The 21,902-nt window shown below is 44.8% G+C and overlaps 1 protein-coding gene across 1 annotated transcript; it reads right to left on the reverse strand.

Moving 5' to 3' along the window:
- Nucleotides 1-1,217: 1,217 nt before the first annotated feature.
- On the reverse strand, nt 1,218-21,649 carry PMM1 (phosphomannomutase 1). Its single transcript, XM_083698738.1, has 9 exons — nt 20,858-21,649; nt 20,225-20,743; nt 15,428-15,545; nt 13,225-13,301; nt 11,981-12,072; nt 10,837-10,936; nt 9,796-9,871; nt 8,292-8,407; nt 1,218-5,365 (listed from the first exon to the last, which is right to left on the reverse strand). Exons 2-9 carry the CDS (start codon nt 20,645-20,647, stop codon nt 5,243-5,245), a joined length of 1,125 nt encoding a protein of 374 aa, XP_083554864.1. The 5' UTR covers nt 20,648-20,743; nt 20,858-21,649; the 3' UTR covers nt 1,218-5,242.
- Nucleotides 21,650-21,902: the final 253 nt, after the last annotated feature.

Consider the following 21,902-nt stretch of genomic DNA (forward strand, 5'->3'; position numbering starts at 1 on the left):
CAGAATGACGTCACAAAATCTGGATCTATGGAATTGGGTGGCTAGTCTTCAGGTGTCTGACTGTTCTGTTCAAGACAGGTGGAAAGACTGACCACCATGGGCCGTATACTCTGCCCAAATGGCACCTTAGGAAAGATGTAAGGACTCACCTGGCATCTCAAGTCCTTCAGGCACTGATGTCTAAGCATGTAGGAGGTGTGGGGCTGTTCCATGGCTGACCACCTCCTGTTTGGTGGGAGATCTAATTGGGATTGTAAATACACACTCCACTAAAGGCACTCACAAGCCTCCTTGTGATTAGGAGCCCCATTTGTGTAGGGTTCCCACAATCCCTTTGCAGACCTCCCTGCTCAAACAGAAACTCTAGTGTTGGAGGGGATGAGGGCAGCATGTGTGCACCTGCCCCTCCTGCAGTTAGGCCACATTCACACCATACATGTAAAGCACAATATCACTTGAAACATTCACCGCTTCCCCCAAAGAGTTCTGGAAGCTGTAGTGCCACAATCCCTCTCCAAAAGAACTCTGGGAATTGTATGGGGAAGATGGGCCTCCCAACACACTCAGCACCCTTGGCAAAGTGCAGCTCCCATAATTCTTTGGGGGAAGCTGTGACTCTTTAAAGTAGTAGCTGCCTTTTAAATGTATGGTGTCAATATGGTCTAAGGCAGGCTTCCTCAAACTCTGCCCTCCAGATGTTTTTGGCCTACAACTCCCATGACCCCTAGCTAGCAGGACCCAGTGGTCAGGGATAATGGGAATTGTAGTCTCAAAACATCTGGAGGGCCGAGGCTGAGGAAGCCTGGTCTAAGGCATCTATAATGCTTTATGGGGACAACAGCCATACACGTAGTAATCTAGAACGGGACGGGCTGTTGTGAATGACAGCAGCTTTTCAAAGTTTCAGGCAAATGTGTTTCTCTCCCTCTCATCACAAGCTTTTATGTGGAAGTGTTAGGGCAGCTTCCCCCAAGCTGGTGACCTCTAGATGTTTTAGACTACAATACCATTATCCTTGGCAATTGGCCATAGCAATTGGGGCTGACTGAAGTCCAACATAATCCAGGCTGGAGAAGGCTCTGTGAGGGAAATCTGACCTTCACAGATACTGTAGGTGGTCGGTCAAAATAAGCTACCAAGTTGTTACTGTTTGTGCTTTTTGTCTGTTTGAATTTGAGCACATGCAAATTACCCAGAAATAACAAAAACAAATAGTATTGATTTCCAGTGCCTTCATTATTATTATTATTATTTAGTTCCACATTAAGTTACAATATTGAACTACAAAGCATAGAAGCCTGGGTGTAGGAGCTCAGCTGCCTGTTTGTGATGCATTAAAAAGCATATATATATTTCTAGTATATATATATATAAAACAGCTGCCTGTGAACAAAAACCCACAAATGGTCAGTCATAGACATCTGGTTTTCACATAAAATTTAAATAAGGATACATTTCTCATTAACTGAACATTGCTTTTTTTTTTTGTCCATTCTAAAAAAAACCAGTCGCTTTGTGACGGAATCAGTTCCTTCCCGTGAAAGTCATTCAAATATCTCCTGCTGAAAAGAGGCAGTGGCTCAAAGGGGAAAGGAGGAGTAATCTCTTCAAAACAGAAACACAGCAGCACAGGAGTTAAACCAGGTACAAGTGAAGATGCAGACAGGAAGACACAGTACTAGGTGAAAACATCATTGATGCAACTTTTCAAACCCGACTTCTCCAGCCTGGTGTCCTCTGTTTTAGACTGCAGTGCCAATCAGCTACATTTGACTTCAGCAGCTGCAAGGCTGTCAGTCCTGGAGGGCACCAGTTTGGGAACGGCAGTGACAATCATCTAAGATAAATCCCCTCCTTGCTACCCTTTATTTTCAAATATCCAATCATGCAGGTAGCAAGCTGTGGTCCTACACTAGCGTGTTGTATATAAACAAACCTTGCATTCCTGTTCATATGAAAGTAGCTGGACGCATTCATTGCAGATGACGATGATATGAGCTATGTAATATGAACATTCACTTTGGAGAGGTCCGTGTTCCACTGAGTAGGGGAGGGAATAGGGCAGCCGATTTTCTGCTCATAAGAGGCTGCCCTACCCTGACTACTACAGCTGTCACTTTTTTTCCTTGAGTTTCAGTTGAACTGTACAAGTTCTGATCATCTGTGCCATACAAAGCCTATGAGTGAGACCTATGGAGTGTAGACGGCTATCTTCTACTGGGGAGTACATAATAAAAGGGTTGTGCCCTTTTTCTATTAATGTTTTTTATGCTTTCCTTCTTTCAGGAATCTTGGAGGGACAGCCTTGTAGGACAGCAGGTATCCTGAATTTATTTACCTGTTGTTTAAAGGGCACATACACTCTACCTGTGTCCTCCTTACGCCCTGCTCAAATGTGCTATGGACTGGGTGTCCTGCATGGATGAAAGAACCTCTTCCCCTTGAGATACTGCTGGACTCCCAGTGTCCAAAGCTGAAGTGGTCACTGGTGATGGTAATTATAGTCAAGTCACAGCTTCTGTACCCTTGATCTATTGGCACTGACAAAAACAATGCTCATCTTCATCAGCATAAACCTGTAAATATGCAAATTATCAACCCATAACTGGCTCCGAGTGAAATACATTGTTGGCTTATTGGAAAATATTGAGATATTTTTTGACTGGGGTGAAAGAATGATGAGGACAAGTGTAGAAGGGAATAGGATACAAAGGGCAGACAAGACAATGACCAGAGGGGGAACTTAACAGATACAAAGGGAAGTTGAGTCATAGCATCCAGTTCTGTGTTCTTTTACTGCTTGGAAGGCTTTGCTTCCAAATTCACAACACTGTGCATGAAACCACGAGAGCTAAGAACTGGGGTTGTTTTTGTTTGTTTGTTTGTTTGTTTGTTTGTTTAATGAAAAGTAAGCAGCATGAAGCAACTCGATCTTAGTGTGGCACAGTATGTGGAATGCATATATTAGGGCTGGGCGATAATCTGGTTTTCAACATTGTGATATAGCCACAGCTAAACATCGTGATATACCAATATATCACAATGTCTGAAATAAGGATGGAGCTATGTAGAGGCGTTGATTGGCTTCACAGTTTTTCCTGCATTGTGATTTTTGCCAGAGACTGCTCTTGTGATTTGCTGCTCCCTGCAGGAGGCAGGAAAGAGCTGAGCTGACAAGAGTTAACATCATGATTTTTGCATAGCAACATACATACATACACACATTATGATTTATGATATTTTGCCAGGTCAAAAATTATGAACCCGATACCATGAAATGGACTTCAAACCAGTTTTGGATGATATATCGTCCAGTCCGAACACACACCGTGATTCGTGATTTATGAAACTGATATCACCATATGGCCTTCAAACGGGTTTTGGACAATATATTGATATATTGCCCAGCCCTAGCATATATAATTGTACTCTGACAGTATCTCATGGGAAGTCACCAACCAGAGGAAGAAGCTTTTGCAATTAATCATCACTCTTATCAATATTTTTATCTAAAGGCAGAAACAGGCAAATCTTTAGTCTCTTTGTTTTTGCTGCAGTAGACTAACACCATTACCCCTCTGGAAACTAAAGAAAATATTTCTGTGTTAAATATAAAAATCTAGGGTTTGGAGACTACAGTAACGAAGGCTGCTGCTCTGCCTACACTGAAGGTAATTTAAAATAGAATATATGCTTACGGAAACAATAAACAGTAGCAATGTTTGCTACAGTTTGGCTAGTCTCAGTAGTTTATAGCTAATTTCACATTCAAACATTTAGTAAATCTGAACTTTAGATTCTTAATCAAACAAGTCTAGAAGGAAATCTACATCGCAATCTGATGACTAATCAGGAATGATATTAAAGCTACAGCTGTAAACATTTCCTCATTCATAAACCTGGTTTAATTCATCTGGATTTATGAATGTGTGAATGCATTAGAACTTGGTCCTTCTGTTGCCCTATGCTCAAACCATCATTCTCCCTATTTTCAGTGCGAGTGCCATTGTTTATGTAGACAAAACACCACATATACAGAAGAGGGAGATAGCTGCAGGTTTGGGAAGTGCTCAAGAAGAACAGAGGATATTTAAGAAAACAACCACCACCCAAAATAACTGCTGAAGCCTGAAGGTGCTCAGGGGCCACAGAATGCTTTTTGAGGATGGAATGGAATATCCGGGGGAAGGGCACTGAACAGGAACTCTCCACACTGCAACATTTTGTTGAAGGCCCCACTTGTCTTTTATACTCTCTACTTTGGGGGCCAAATGAACATGTTGCCTTTGTTACAAAGTCCTTTACAACAGCACAATCCCTAACATTGCTCAAAGGTCATCCAACTAACATAGCTGAAATCTGTTTAAAGATGCACAATTCAGCACTGTCGTTCAGCCTGATCGAGCGCTGGAGATCTGCATGCAGCAGAAAGTTTCTGTACAGGTATCACTTGCCAGATCAGGAAGCACAGGCATAAATGAGATGTGCATCTCAGTGTGGATGCCAGCATCCATACTGCATTGCTTTCAATGGGTGTGAAGTGCATATCCAAGCCACATTCTGGCACAATAGCCATGTGTCAATGTCTACAAAACAAAACAAAACATTACTACTGCTAGGAGGGGCCATTATTTATCGTTCAGGTTACGCTCTCGTTTCGCACTTTAAAAAGGCTCTCAAAAAATAATTTGCCAACCATGTTGATAGTTCAAGAATATGAAAATACTTGACAGGTCTTGTACTCGTAACACTACAGGCCCTGCTCCCTTTTAAATATAACTTTAGTGTGTTTCTGAGATTCATCTCAAAAATATTGCCTTGGCATTTCTTCTAGAAATGGAAGGTGGTATATAAATTATTTCAATCATTATAGCCATCATCTCAAAAATAGGTTCATTTGGGTGAATCTGTGGGGAAGGGTGATTATTAGCTTCCAAATAAGAAAGGAGAAAAGCCTTAACTAGAATACAGGTTTCACTTTAAACATAAACAACAACACTTTACCTCGTTTGGTGGGAATGAGGGTATGGCAATTGGGGTTCTGCAGCTCCCCAGTAGCAAGATGATGGTGCAACTGATGAACAGCTTTCACCATCCCCCTCCCTTTCTGACACTCCAGCTCCCATTTCCAAAGTGCATTTTGACCTTGGGCCTCAGCAAGTCCTGAAAGGATCCAAAAGGTGCTTTCCTAAGGTGAGTGAGGGTCTCATCCGAGTGATCGAGAGCAGCAGGACACCACGAGTCAAGATTCATTCACTGTCTCTGGAAAGAAGATCTCCTGGCACCTCCGGACTGTGTCTTGGGGAGACTGGATGCTGTGCCCCACCGTGCGAGGGTCGTCATAGATTTCATAATCATTCCCACCCTAAGGATAAGAAGAATCTTTACTACTGGCTGCTTAGAATTAGGATGCTGGACGTGGTGGTTAAATTGAGCAGGCAAGTATAGAATACCGTAAGCCCACAACCTGGGCGCATTTAACATGTGCGCAATGTGCTTGGCATAAAAAAAAAATAAATGAATAAAAAGGGGGCAGAAAGGGAGTATGTGTCCAGGAAAAAAGACTTTGGCAATCCCACCTGCCATTGAACCCAATGTGTTTCGACTATACACAATTCTGGCTTTAGGTGTATGCCCTCTGTAAGTTGCAGCCTTACTATACTTGAAAAACACAGACTTGTTTCTGAGCACAATTCAAAGTGCTGGTGCTGACCTTTAAAGCCCTAAATGGCCCCGGCCCAGTATACCTGAAGGAGCGTCTCCACCCCCACCGTTCAACTCAGACTCTGAGGTCCAGCGCCAAGGGCCTTCTGGCAGTTCCCTCACTGCAAGAAGCGAGGTTACAGGGAACCAGGCAGAGAGCCTTCCCAGTAGTGGTGGCCACCCTGTGGAACGCCGCCCCATCAGATGTCAAGGAAATAAACTACTATCTTACTTTTAGAAGACATCTGAAGGCAGCCCTGTTTAGGGAAGTTTTTAATGTTTGATGTTTTATCGTGCTTTTAATATTCTGTTGGGAGCCACTCAGAGTGGCTGGGGAAACCCCCATTCAGGCAGAATATGAGGCCCCTTGCCAGACCTCAGATTTATTTATTTACTTCAAGGCATATATGCCACACCTTCACCCCAAAATGGATAGCTTTATACCAGTTGCTGGGAATCACAAGTGAGCAGAATGCTGTTGCACTCGGGTCCCACTTCCATTAGACATCTGATTGGCCACGGTGAAAATGCAATGATGGACTACATATTTTTGCACGACAGTCCTCATCGCCTGTGACCAGTGACCATCGGCCAACTGGGGCCAATGAGAGCTGGAATTCAGCAACATCTGGAGAGTGTCAGGATCATCACTCCTTGCTGTAAAGTGTATGTGCCAACAGGCTCAAGCCATCTGAAACCGGCAAGGAATTGAAAATAATGCAGAGGTGGGCAGCGAGACACAAAAATCACGGCTTCTGGAAAGCACTGTATTTATTGAGGCTGGAAAGAATTTCTTCCCCCCTCTCCTGCTCCCTTCTAATCCTGAACTTGGGTTGTGTGGTGCCTATCGGATCAGAAGGTGGTTTCTGCATACCCAAGGGACTGTGTACCCTAGTTATGCAGAATTTGTAAATCAAAGTATTTCTTGTGGGACCTGACTTCATGTAAAACCTAATCTGAAGTGATGCTGCTGCTCATGGTATTGATTTTCCCCTGTCATGCATCAGTAGGTATGACCTCACATGCTGACAGGGAGGGAGGAGAGCCAATGAACCACGCTATTGCAGGCATGTTTTATATAAGTGTATCCATGTGTAGGTTTTTGTCTTTTTAAAAAAAAGAGGGTTGGGTGTGCTTAACTGGTGAATCTAATCTCTGCAAAGCACCCACACCAGATAATCAGAATGTGTCCACAATGCACCTGAAAGCAATTACCGTATGCAAGGGCTGAAGTGTGGGCTGCGTTGTCTGCGCTGTAAGATTCACGATGAGCATGTGAGACAAAAGTTGCCCACTTCCTTTTCTCCTTCCTCGCAAAGCTTCTGTGCAGACAGGTAAAGGTAAAGATAAGGGACCCCTGGACAGTTAAGTCCAGTCAAAGGCAACTATGGGGTGCGGCGCTCATCTTGTTTTCAGGCTGAGGGAGCTGGTGTTTGTCCACTGACAGCTTTCCAGGTCATGTGGCCAACATGACTAAACCTCTTCTGGCACAACGGAACACCGTAAGGAAAACCAGAGTGCGCACGGAAACACCGTTTACTTTCCCGCCACAGCGGTACCCATTTATCTACTTGCACTGTTCCAACATTGTGACACCAGATGGCGCAGTTGAGCTGAAATAATTCCCTCTGAAATTTTCCATTGTGAGCTTTAAAATGGTTTTTTTCAGAGCATTTTCAGAGTGTTTTTTTAAAGCTGTGTAAGGTAAAGGTAAAAGACCCCTGGACGGTTATGGGATGACTATGGGGTGCAGCACTCATTTTGCTTTCAGGCCAAAGGAGCTGGGTGTTTGTCCACAGACAGCTTTCCAGGTCTTGTGGCCAGCATGACTAAACCGCTTCTGGTGCAATGGAACACTGTGACGGAAACCAGAGGGCACGGAAATGCCGTTTACCTTCCCGCCACAGCGGTACCTATTTATCTACATGCACTGGTGTGCTTTCGAAATGCTAGGTTGGCAGGAGCCGGGACAGAGCAACGGGAGCTCACCCTGTCACAGGGATTCGAACCACCAACCTTCTGCACCGTCTGTACTGTAAGATTCATTGTGTTCATGTGACACAAAAGTTGCCCACTTCTTTTTCTCCTTCCTCACAAAGCTTCTGTGCAGACAAATCCCTTTAGAGACGTTGAAATGAAATGGCACCTGAACAGATGTCTTTGCATTTTCCAGTCACCAGAAGAGGGCACTGTTAGTTTATACATGCTTTCATGCAGTCCAGGTACCAACTTGTAAGGCTGGAAAATGCGAACCAGAGCGACTTCAAACCTTACAGCAAATGCTCCCATCACACATCAGTTGTGTCTTTTCTGAAACATCCAAAGGGCATTTGAACATCTGAAAACAGGCTTTCAGCCATGGTCCCCAGTTTTATTTACCAAATGTTTTGAAATACACAAATGCCCTTTAAACATTGTGGAAAAGACACAGTTGAGCCACAGTGGAAATGGGAGTCTCCTGGTTATTTTAATGCAATGTAGCTCTGCGGAGAGCCTGCCAGTTTACATATGGACAGCTTTATCTTCCTCGATCCCACACAGGACTTGGCCCCTTGTCAAAGAACAGGGCTTTGGTCAGATTTACTTACTGGACTTGTCTCATTCCCAAAGAAATGGATGGTGTCGAATCTCTCATCCTCAAGGATATCGAGGCAATAGCGCTTGTCCCAGCCCTCAGGGAAGACGTCAAAGCTGATCATCCCACCTGCCAGAGGGGGAAAGTGTGATGGAATTAAGGGAAACAGACTGAAGGTAGAGGCTTGCAGGAAAAAGATGTCCCCTCAACACCTCAGGTGCAAATGGCTTTTGTAGAATAGATTGTTCCATGATAGATAGTCATGCACCATGGCTGCCAGCCTGCCTGCTTCTCTGACACATTAATTCAGTAGCTGCTGTTTCTATGGCAATGGGACGGAATGGCGTCAGCAAGGCTCCATCAGCCAAAGGCACAAACAAGAAACAGTTGGCTGGGGAAGTGTGAGGAGCAGGAGCTAATGACTTCTCAGGAAAAATATCTATAAGGGGGAAGGGTGGCTCTCAAGCTTTTTGGCTGGAGGGCCGGCAGGGAACCCTATTCTAAAGTGTTTTTATCTTCTAAGTACAGCTGGGCAGGGAAAGGAGAGTCTGTTAACTGTGGGACAAATGTAAAATGCAGATTGGATCACTGCAGGACAGGGCAAAGGACTTTTGCCATGAGACCTCATTCGCTGTCAGTTTGGCAGTACTACAGCTGTATTCCAGATAAATTATTCTGGCATGCTGGTGGCAACAGCTCCAATAGCAACTGCCCCCACCACAAATAAAGGAAATATGGCCACCTGCCAGCACCCTAGTAAGGGACAAAGAGCCCACTATTGCCTGCACTGTACTCCTAGTCAAATGTTAGCCACGTGAAGGATGTACAAATGATTAGGCCCACAATTTCAGGTTTATGAGTACAGCCATTTCCCCCTTCAGTCTGCTGCTGAATGCGTAGAGGTCAGGGGGTGGCAGTGAAAGGGGCACACATACTAGGGGGGGCAGGAGCACAGACGGCTGACATATGGATAGGGCTGCACCCAAAACAGTGCATTGCTGCCAGACCACTGGAATATTAGGCAGAGCGCTGCTAGCCACAGACCATGCTCTGATCCTGGCAATTCTTGGCAAAGAAAGTGATCCCTCAGTTAAAACAACAGTCCTTCCAAGAACACTAACTTGGAAGTATGTTTCACTCAATTAAATGGGGGTTATGTCTAAAAAGTTTGAGGGTTTTAGAATAGTTTGGAAAAGAAACTCATTGCGGACAGGGATCACCACAGGGAAACCTCTTTTAAGTCCTGTATCAAAGCACTTACCCAGTTTTTTAAACATAAACCATGCTAGGTATTTTGTTTTTCTAAGACCCCAAAACTAATTGTACCAAGCATCCAAAGTCACTTTAAAAAAATCTTTTTTTTGTGTCAGTTTCTAGCACAAGAATAACGAACTTGTGTGCACAAAAGAACAACACAGTCAAAACAAGAATATATGCATATTCTTCTTGAACACAAAATCAATTGTTTTTCCTATCCATTCCTCCCAAACCACAGAGAGGACTAAGAAAACTCTCACCTCGGGAAAACCGCAGGCCTTTGCCAGCAAACTCCCTCTGCAGGGCAGCTACAAACTTCTCTCGAATCCTCTCTTTCTGTAAGGAGATGAACAGAAAACAAGTGGGAGAGGACTGAAGAGGGATAAGGAAACATCCCCCTCAATTACTTTGATCCTTCTCAGATCCCACTTTACCCCGTGAAACGCAGTATTTTGTGTTTGTGCCTTGCAATTTCTTTCAAGAACTATGACCAGTCAGAATAATATTCCTGTTTAGCGCCAGCTTATAGGCAAGGTACCCTAGCAACAGACTTAATACTTAGAAAACACACACACACAACACAACACAACACAACACCCTGGGGTTCTAACAGGCTCCAGTGTGCCACAAATACATTTGGAGCCTTTGTTGTTGTTTAGTCATTCAGTCGTGTCCAACTCTTCATGACCCCATGGATCATAGCACTCCAGGCACTCCTGTCTTCCACTGCCTCCCGCAGTTTGGTCAGACTCATGTTTGTAGCTTCGCGAACACTGTCCAATCACCTCGTCCTCTGTCGTCCCCTTCTCCTTGTGCCCTCCATCTTTCCCAACATCAGGGTATTTTCCAGGGAGTCTTCTCTTCTCATGAGGTGGCCAAAGTATTGGCGCCTCAGCTTCAAGATCTGTCCTTCCAGTGAGCACTCAGGGCTGATTTCCTTCAGAATGGATACGTTTGATCTTCTTGCAGTCCATGGGACTCTCAAGAGTCACCTCCAGCACCATAATTCAAAAGCATCAATTCTTCGGCGATCAGCCTTCTTTATGGTCCAGCTCTCACTTCCATAGATCACTACTGGGAAAACCATAGCTTTAACTGAACGGACCTTTGTTGGCAAGGTGATGTCTCTGCTTTTTAAGATGCTGTCTAGGTTTGCCATCGCCTTTCTTCCAAGAAGCAGGCGTCTTTTAATTTCATGACTGCTGTCACCATCTTTAGTGATCATGGAGCCCAAGAAAGTAAAATCTCTCACTGCCTCCATTTCTTCCCCTTCTATTTGGAGCCTAATGCTCATTATTTACCTTGTCCAGTTCTGAAAATTCTATTCGTTCTTCCAAAGTGCAGCTTCGACCAATAGGAGAGATGTTCAACATTCCATTGCGAAATTCAATAAATGTCCCCCTGAGAAGAATTATTTTTTTAAGGGGAAGAGAGAAGGAGAAACTTGAGTATGTGGTTTTAAAAACAGGACAGTTCTGTTGCACAGCCTCATGATTTCTTTAACATGAAGTCAAGCAGAATCTTCCCACCATGATACAACACAAGGTCAAACTAATTGCAAGAAGAGGGACCTCTACCTTGCTTATGGTGTGTGGCATGCAACTTTTCCTAAGAGAGCTCATCATAGATTCCTCATGGCCCTTACCTATCGCATCTTACTTCTTCCCGGGTGATTTTTCCCCCTACAAGAGCTGGAGCTATTAGAAGTAAATGCCTAGAATACCACTCTTTAATGTTTCATTTATTCAGGATGCAAAATTCCCATGGACAAAGTATGCAGTATGTTTGCAATGTTGGGCACAGCATTATAGTGTAGCAAAATAACATAAACTGAGTTGAGGTTAACCTGTTTTTTTAGAAAGTGGTACTCAAAAGACACAACATCTGTGAAGGCTAAGTTAAATCAGAGTTGCTTTCCTTCTGTTCTAAACACTGACTCCTTAAAATATATATAGAAGGATATTGGAAAAAGTGGGGAAACAATAGCAACTAGTTAGACAGTATAGTGAATACAGGGCAATGAGTTTAAACTCCAGAAAGGAAGGGATTTCTTCCTAACATGTTACCCAACTCTAAGAACAGTTATGCAATGAAATCAAGTGCTGAAATAAATTATGGAATATTTCCCTTTCAGGTATTCAATAAAACAGTGGGAAGGTTTCTGCTGGATATTATTTGAAGATTTAGGTTCTTTGTTTTAGGTGGGCGGGCTGGATTATCAACTTTGTGGTTCTAAATACTCACATAGTATCTGGAAAATAAAAAGAGAGACCTGAATCCTTTGATAAGTTAACTTAAGGAAGGAAAGCCCCTCCCCAAGCTCGAAGCTTGTCCTAAAAAGTCTCTCTGGAGAAGTTGGGGCACTTCCTGATCAATGGGACTGGGACACTTCCTTAAGGGGACAAGCCAGAGTCTGCATGCCCTGGAATAAGTAAGGACCGTTACCGTTTCTTGGGCAGCTTTAGAAGTGCCATGTAGTTGAGGCAGAAGTTGATCAGATCCTGCAGAAGTTCTTCCCCAAGGTGGTTCTGGATAGCCTGTCAAAAAAAAGCCAAAGGCAACAGAGTGCAATTCTCTTACCAAATCCACCCACATTGTGAACATCAAAACAGGTTGTTTTATTATATGTTGAATGGAACAAAAATGAAAAGAGAGGGGTAGCACCAAAAGGACCAGGAAATCCAGGGAAAAAGGAAGTGAAGATTCAAAATGCTGCTTGAGAATTTTAATTTGTGCTGTAATGTGCTCAACATGTTTTTGACATATCACTATACACTAAAAGAAATCACAACAAGGATTAGATGTCCACATTCCTGCATTGCAGGGGGTTGGACTGGATGACCTTTGGGGTCCCTTCCAAGTTTACATGCATTTATCTAAGGCCTGGGGAGGGGCCTTCCTGCTGTGGGAAGAGCCAGGAGCAACAGATTATCCAGTTGCTCCTGTGAGGAGATACTGTGTTCTCTCAGGGACTAAAACATCGGGGACTCCATAGTCCTAAATTATACAGTGGTACCTCGGGTTAAGTACTTAATTCGTTCCAGAGGTCCGTACTTAACCTGAAACTGTTCTTAACCTGAAGCACCACTTTAGCTAATGGGGCCTCCTGCTGCTGCCGCGCTGCCGGAGCACAATTTCTGTTCTCATCCTGAAGCAAAGTTCTGAACCTGAAGCACTATTTCTGGGTTAGTGGAGTCTGTAACCTGAAGCGTATGTAACCTGAAGCGTATGTAACCTGAGGTACCACTGTACAGTACTATATATAATATATATGAAGAGTACTGAATATTAATATCCTTATAAATAATACCCATACAAATACTTTACATATTTGATATAATGGGTATATCTTTATGTTAAGATTATTAGCTTTGATATTGAGTACTCTTTAACATAATCTTTATTGTCATTTCTGAGTGCCCCTGAAGATGCTAGAAAGATGTTGGGCATATTACTTCACAAATTAAAATTGTTCAAGCATTACTTCAAAGTTTTGCCTCCTTTTTTGGAGGGGGGAGGGAAACCCTTCCTCAGTAAAATACTGACTTATCAGATAACTGTATGGAGCCAGATAACCTGAGAGACTTTGGATACCATCATCTCTCTCTGAGAGATTTGGCAGAGAAGGAGGGTGAGAGGAGGAGGAAATTTGCAGCCTTGGTGGCAGAGCACAAAGTGGTGGGGCCTACCTGCTTGGAGACCAGTTGCCCGTTCTTGTACTGCACGGTGCCATTTTCTGCAAAGACGTAATCAAACTTGTCGATAACTGTGGGGAATAGATTTGTAGGGGCAAAAAGGATGTTGAGGAGAAGAAGTGAAGGAAGGGAAATGAAGGTGAGAGAGAAATATCAATCAGTCAGAGGGATAGGGGCTGCAAGGGAAGTGGATGCTGAATCGCAGGAGCTCTGTGGCTTTATTCTGACACTTCAGCAAAGTTTGATTTGAGGTGCCCTGAAAATAGTGATGCTCATGAATGCCGGCAGTGATGCTCCCATTTTACAGATGAAGGTGTGCAAGTTGCTGAGTGAGAACTCAATCATCTGACAGACACAGCAACAAAGCTGGATTGTGCCTACCCATGTTCTCTTTGTCTGGCCTCCCCCACTTTTCCATTTGGAATGACGTCTCAGCAACTCAGAGTGCAACCCTGAGCTTGTTTACTCAGAAGCACGTGTCTCTGTGCTCAATGAAGCTTACTTGCAAGCAAATGTGCACAGATCTGCAGCTACAGGTTATTTCACACTGGCCTTTCCCAGCAGTGATAAAAAGGCCAATGCTGAATCAGCAGTTCACTTTCCGTTTAAGGGAACATTAGGTTATCTCACCTTTTCTCTAGTCTAGAAGGAAGGTTTTAGAATCTGATATTATTCTTTGTTACTGGGGGAAGGGGCAATGGAGGGGAATGCAAAGGCGAGCAACCATTCTGCTTTACTTCTGCGAATGGATGCAAGTCTTGCATTTAGGACCACGGGCTCAGAGGAACCCCACCAGCTAAGTCTGGAAACATGGGCTGTGAATGAACTCATGATGCCATTTACTGTAGGATGCCCTCCAACCTTATTGTTAAGTTGTGGGTGAACATATCAGACGACACAGTGATTCTTCAAACAGCTCTTGTTTATTCACAGGCCAGAAGAGAACAGAACTGAACTGAAGGGTTCAGCCAGCCTGCTTATATAGAGCTCCACTACAACACAACAGTAACCACTTTCTGTAACTATCCAATCACTGAACGTCACTTTCAATCCCTTATTTGCATATGTGGACCTGAGTGAAAACTATCTACAGTATCCCCCTGCTGGCCCAGGGTGAGAACTTATTAGGATTATTGCAGGCCAAATAGGATTGGCTGTTTGCAGTATAAATACAACAGGTGGGTCAGCTGGTGGCTTCCTTCTCTGCTTCTCTGGAAGCTGCTTCTATACGGCGCTGCATTGCAAGTGCCTGCAGTTTTCTGGGTCCCTGTTTCTATGTTTGTACCAAACAAATATCCCACGATGCCCTTGGCTCTGTCCCCATCTCCGCCTTTCCCCATCACCTCAGTACCTCCCTCTTTGCTGTGCTGCTGTTCCTGCTTTCTCTGCTGGGACCTTCATCTGTCTCCCCTCGTGATGTACCTGCATTGGAATAAGTCAGGCACACAGCTCTTGTTGGACCTGATCAAGAGGATGCTGAAACTGCATTGGGCCAATTTAAATCCACCCCTTATAGATCTGGGATATAATGAGATGTCTTGGAAATCCTGAACTGAAAGTGCAGTGGGTAATGCTGCAGATATAGGGAGCAGGATAGAGAGAAGCTACAGGTGTCTGTCCTGCCCATGTGGCTCTGGAGGCCAGTTAACCCACTTTCGAAGGCCAGAGCTGATTCCACTTCCCACCAGTCCGAAGCCACAGGAGAACACGCTGAGCTTCCAAGGACTATTTGGAACCTTCCAATACTGAGTTTGGCTTTGTGGATCTGCAGTACAGTTATGTTACAGTAGCACAGAAATGCCACGACTGTCTTGGGTTTGATTCCAATATGCAGAAACAGTACATGGATATTCCTTCCCAGGCTGTACCACTTCAGAGTGGTAGAAAATCACACATTGGAAGGCCACTGCACATAAAACAAAACTCTTCAGATGGGGCCTGTTTGGGTGAGGTTTAGGCCCAAACCTCTCCCACACTAGCTTTCCTTGAAAAGGGATGGAGGTGCATGGAGTCACATGATCCCCACCCCTGCAGTCTGAAGTGGTGCAGTCCACAGCAGCCATGCCATGTGCTTTCCTTTGCGTGTGTCAATTTGCCCACCAATATGACTGCTACGATTGCTTGATTTTGCAGCAGGTCATTGGCTATGCTTCCATTAAACAAAAGCACCTCGAGAGCAGAAGTGTGTATTGCTCACCTTCATCTCCTTCACCCAGCTGCTCAGCTATCTTGGAGTAGTCTGAGCCACCCACTACCCCAATTGACACTCTCGTACGCAGCTCTTGAAGAAACTCGTCTACTTCAGGCTTAATTTTCTGGAGGGAAAAGGAGAAAGAGTGGTAGTTATTGGCATGCCAGCAGGAAACAAAAACTACTGAGAGACCTGTGTTGCATCAGAGCAGCCTTCCCTAAGCTGGTGTCCTCCATATGTTGTGCACGGCAACTCCCATCTGATCAGCACTGGGCGGGGCAATGGGAATTTGTAGTGCCAAACATCTGGATGGCGTCATGTTGCAGAAGGCTGCCTAGAGATTAACAAACTCATTGCAGCAGAATGAGCATTTGTAACCTGGAACAACAGAGAAATGGCAGGAGAGCTTGTGGATTTATGCCATAGAAGTGGAAGGCTCTTGTACAGCAAAGCTGAACAATCAGCAAAACGAAGAGACCAAATACTCTCTTCTTTTTCTTCCTAGCTGGGCTTTGATATCATAAAGCAGGTGTGAGGAACCTCAGGCCTTCCAGATGTTGATGAACTACAATTCCTACTCCTGTGGCTAAAAATATTAACTGAATGGTCAAAGTGGTTAATCAATTAATTGTTTAATAAGTGATTTTGAAAAAGATTTAGCTGGAGTGGAAACAGTAGTGTATGTTAAAAATAATGTGACAATTTAGATCTGATTCCAAACACATATTGAAGTTCGCTACACCCCATCTCACCACCCCCAAACAATTGAGATGTCTCTGTTATTTGTCAAAAGGAACAGTTGTATTTTCATTGTAAAGGGCTAGCATCTCAGCAGCTGGTATCCTTGAACAGTTGCCAGGGCCCCAGCACCACAACAAGGTCCACTGTTGATTGCTGCCCTGCCTTGCCCCCTCTTCTGATCCGGCACTGAGTGCCAGGTGGTTGGATACAGCCATCTATTTTAAGTTCCCACAATGCCCCAGACCTGTGAGGCACTGTGGGAAACAGAAAATGTTGCTAGATACAGTTGCCCACTGCTACTTGCCCACTGCTACTTGACAGCAGTCACAAAATTAAAAGACGCCTGCTTCTTGGGAGAAAAGCAATGACAAACCTAGACAGCATATTAAAAAGCAGAGACATCACCTTGCCAACAAAGGTCCATATAGTTAAAGCTACCGTTTTCCCAGCAGTGATGTGTGGAAGTGAGAGCTGGACCATAAAGAAGGCTGATCGCCGAAGAATTGATGCTTTTGAATTATGGTGCTGGAGGAGACTCTTGAGAGTCCCGTGGACTGCAAGAAGATCAAACGTATCCATTCTGAAGGAAATCAGCCCTGAGTGCTCACTGGAAGGACAGATCCTGAAGCTGAGGCGCCAATACTTTGGCCACCTCATGAGAAGAGAGGACTCCCTGGAAAAGACCCTGATGTTGGGAAAGATGGAGGGCACAAGGAGAAGGGGACGACAGAGGACGAGATGGTTAGATAGTGTTCTTGAAGCTACCAGCACGAGTTCGACCAAACTGCGGGAGGCAGTGGAAGACAGGAGTGCCTGGCGTGCTCTGGTCCATGGGGTCACGAAGAGTTGGACACAACTAAACGACTAAACAACAACAACAACAACACTTGAAGCACTGGCACCATAGCCAGATAAGCCCACCAGGACCCACTGACAAGAGGAGGGGGCCTGCCAGAGGACACTTTTGCCCACAGTCCCCTCTCAAACCTGGAGCCAGCCCTGCCACTGACTATCATCAGAAACACTTGTGAACTGAACTGTAACATTTATTTATACTGGTGAAAATTCACCTATCATGTCAAAGCAAAAAAGCAAGGAACCTCTTAGTAATCCAACCTCTAGCTGTTGGCAACAAAACCATATATTCTTCAGCAACCTACAAGAGTCAATTTAAAACACACACACACAAATTTCATCTAGCATGTTTTGCAAATGAGTTTAGATACGGCAGTAGCAGACTTTAAAAAACACCATCTGCACCTAATTTATGTCTCTTACTTTGCAAAATCCACACGGCACCAGCATCCTGCCACAATTAAAATATTAGATGGTTAAATGAACAGCCAAACACTTAAGGGTCAAGCTGGTCTAATTCAAAGGCATCGTCAACAGAGCAATGGGAGCTCACATGATCTGCATGCAAAGGAAGCCACTCTGCCAACTCTTCAGAGTTGCTTGGACATACTCTCTCATCCACAGCGAAGCAAACCGCCTGTAGTGCGCCAAATCCAACACTTCTGGACATGCCCTATGCCCCTCCAAGAGAGATAAGACTAGTATGTGAGTAAATCAACATTGTGATCACAAGGCAAATCATATTTAGGTTGTCTCCTTGGTTGTTTTCCCACTAGGATTTTATCACCTAGTGAATCTAAAAATAAATAAATTCAAAGGGTGGAGTGAATGGACACAGCCAAGGCTTTGCCATGCAGCAGAATGTAGGGACCTTCTTCAAGCAGCATTATGAAGGAACAGATGAAGGCAGCAACTGATGTCCCAAACCTGCAGCAAGACTTAAAGCAGCGTTCGGGGACCTTTGGCTCTCCAGATGTTGTAGCTGACAGCTTGCCTGATATTATCAGTATTTCCCTGCCATGTGCAGCATCAGGTGAATCCTGTGGAACTTCCAGGTTGTTGTGATACAGAACCACCCCACACAATTTCTTTAGTCTGCTGTCCAAGTGAACCAGTTAGGCCCTTCCTGAACCTTGGCGTACATACAATCTGAGCCCTCCTCTGAGATGTCCTGTAGGTCAGGAACATCCCATGAACTTAGCCCCTCAACCACCCATCTCCCAATATCCAAAAAGTGTTACGCTTGCTTTCTTGTGTATGTGCAATGTCCATCACAGCCCACCTGGTCCTGGACTCCATAAATACTAAATTTGGTGCCTCCGGGGCCAATCAGAGGTGAAAGGGATGATGCCAGGAGGGTCATTTGGCCTGAGCCTCAAGCTCAAAGGGGGCCTGAGATTTAGACACCTTCAATTTTTTGCAGTGGATGAGTTTTGCAGCTTGTTTCTATACACATTGGACCAAAATGTGACACGTTCTCTCAGCTCAGTTCAGCAAATTTGGGCATATCAATGCAGTTTAATGCATTATTTTGCTTAAAATTTAATGGAATGCATCAAATATTTTTATTTGATGTGTTGAAAGTGTCTTCTGTTCAAGGAAGTGCTACTTTACCCTTTGAGCTAGAATCTTGTGACACAGACATGAAACAATCTGACACATGGGCAAGAGGTTGCATAAGAGAAGCTTATGGACTGCTATTCCACCCACCAATCTGGCACTGCACATGTGTTCTTGGAACAACACTAGCAGCTCTTTTACTTCCATGTGCAATACTTTGGATCCAGCCCAGTGGTTAATACTTTGAGGTGGCTTTCTTTTAATTTTGTTTTCATCTTTCCAAAGAACAGTAACAATTAAAGTTGATTAAATCTAATTCCCTGACACATCCACCTTGCAGTTTGAGGAGGTGGGAAGGCTTAAAACTGAAGACTAGTCTCTACATTGGACATAATCAACTGCTAAGGCTTTTTCCTGCACTTGTGTGCAACTATAGTCTGAACATATGTACTGGGCTCCAAGCCAGCAGGGACCCAAAACTCTTAGCTTTTGTTTTTTAAAAAAAAACAGTCAACCAGACATCTATTTTAAAAAGTTAGAAAGCAAACTGTGGAGTCAACACTGTAAGCCTTATTAGGAAAATAAACAGCTGTTGCTAAAGTCTTTTAATCACTTTTGTTAAGTAACCAGAGGAAGAAAAGCTGATATAGGACTTGGAAAGGGAGCCTCCCAGAGCATCAGGAAAAAAAATAAGAGAAGCTTGCTATTGTTGCTGCCAGTCTGACACTGGATGGAGGAGAAGAATCTGCTTTTTTATGGGATTTTTTTTACTACTAATACTACTACTTTCTTTCTTTTTCTTATGAAATTTTGCACCCCTGAGAATTTTGCACCCAGGGCAATCGCCCCTGTTATGTCACTGCGATTATGCTATGCCACTGCGATTAAGAAGCAGTTCTTGCCAATGCAAGGACCCAACCCACATACAGCATACAGGACCCAGGAAATCCTGTTGGCATCCCTGCCTCCAAGTTCCAGATTCTAGGACCAAGAAGTAAGTAATCAGATAGCCCCATTCTGCCTTGCTTGTGAGCTAGCTGACCAGTTTGTGGAAACCAATAGCTCAAGCCTATGTTTGCTCAAAAGTTGCTCCCAGCGTGTCCAGCGGCGCTATGACTACCGTCCTCGCTCCGACACTCTTGCTAAGAAGCAAACCCCACCGAACACAGCGGGACTTCCTTCCGAAGAGACCTGCAGAGGATCGCGCGGTTAAGTGCTGCAATATTGCAGGTGCACGTCGGCGGTCCGGTCCAATGTGCACCATTCTTACGTAACCGTCTAGCGGAGATGCCCTGCAGCGAAGCCCAGACATGACCCGGCAGCCTGCCTGCATCCTGACGGACCTCTTGGCCCGCGGTTGAACTCTTTCGTAACCGGTTGCAGGAAGGAGAAGAAGAAGTGGGGGGGGGGGGCGAGGAGGAGCGTCGCTCTTGCCTTCCCTTCTGCCGGGCTTGGGCGAGCTGGGTCCGGACTCCGATCCAGACAGCAGCTCTAGCGCCAGAACCCGAGCGCAGCCGCCCAGTCATCTGGGCGCAGGAAAGGCGCGACTCCGGCGTGGGGTCTCCATTCATTCCAAAGATCGCCCAAGGGCGACCCGGGCGCGCCGTCGAAGCAGGGGGGAGGGATCGGGGTGGGGGGATCCGCTACCTGGCGAGGCGGGGTGAGGGTCCCATCCACGTCGAAGAGGCAGAGGATCCGCTCCCGGCTCCCGGTGGCAGCCATTGCAGCCGCGGGACTCCTTCCCTCCCTCCCTCTCTCCTCGGCGGCGGCTGCGGCTCCTTCGCAGGGACGAGGCTGCAGTTGGCAGGGAGGCGGGAAGGAGGCGGGAGGGAGGCGGCGGCCCGAAGGCGACCCAACTGCGGCGCGAAGGGCCGCCCATGTGACTCGTGTAAACCGGCCTGGCAACACGTACACCCGCCGGGGGGCGGAGGGGCCTCGGCGCCAAGCGCAGGCTGGCCGGCTCGCTCGGCGGGACCTCGGCGCGGCTCCTTCCCTTACGGCGGCGGCGTAAGGGACGCCCGCGGTACTTCTCTTAACGTGTTGCCATAGTCGTCTTGGTTTTCCCGCCATCACGTTTTAGCAAGGAGAAGAAACCGATGCGGAAGACAGAACAAAAACACTTCCACGAGGAATTCTGTGTTTTCAGCAGTAAGCCGCCTCGAGTCCCTGTCAGGGGAAAAGGCGGGATATAAAAATACATGTAGTAGTACTAGTAGTAGTAATAATAATAATAATAATACCGGTAATAATAATACGTCGTATGTGAAACTCCATGCATACCAGGTAGACAAAAGGATGTCAGAAAAACTGCAGTAGGTCAGAGGCACCGGCTAAGCAAGTGAGCTGTAAATGGGAAATTAGAAACAGGAATACAGTATAAGAATCAAGGCTATGGCAGCCTTCTCCTCCAACTCTGTGCTCTCCAGATATATGGGCTACAACTCCCACCAGTCCCAGGGTTGATGGAAGTTGTAGCCCAAAGCAGATTCTGGATGGCACTAGATTGTCTGGGTATTATCTGCCTCCCACTGATATTTATCACTGAAGTGTGGAGTGCCCTTTGTGAATGTTTAGTTTTGTGTTCTTTAAGATAAAATAACTAAATTACCGTACTGTGCATTGGTAATGCAGAGTTGCTCTGCTAGCCTGTTCCACTTACTCTACTAGCCTCTTCATTGTTATTCTGGAAATACTGAAACGTGTGAATTTTTAAAAAGTATATATTTTATTTCTTGGTTGTCTAGTCCTTTCTCCCCCAAAGAGTCCCAAACTGACTCACACAGTAGAAAAAAACAACAACCCATGTAATACAGTTCAAACAAATGTGACATTAAAATCAATAATAGCAAAACTAAAACTATCACTTTTATAACATACAGTAAATAATATCTCCTCTCACAGCACCAACATCTTAATTAAAATGGCTGCAAAGACCATAATGGCATAATCTCTTAAATGCCTGTTAGAATAGCAATGTCTTCACCAGGCACCAAAAAGAAGTTGGAGTTAATGAAGCAGTAATGCCTCAGGTTGCAATAAAGTGTTTTACAGTATATACCTTTTGATTCAGTTGCACTGGACAGAGGCTACTTTTGCTATGTTCAGAAAGTCTCAGTAAAGAGGTACAATATTGTCAAGGGCAGGAATAGGATCTATAACGCAAGTAAACTGAAAGTTTCTTGTAGTCTTTCCCCAATCTTGTTTACATTATAAACCATGTATTTATATCAGTTTTCCACATCTGTACATGACCTTTATCCTATCCACCCATCCACCCATATTTGATAAGAACTGTCAACTTCCACATTAATGCTACTTACTTTAG

This window comes from Podarcis gaigeae, assembly GCF_964106915.1.
Source record: "Podarcis gaigeae genome assembly, chromosome: 10".
In the NCBI taxonomy this organism is placed as follows: Eukaryota; Metazoa; Chordata; class Lepidosauria; order Squamata; family Lacertidae; genus Podarcis; species Podarcis gaigeae.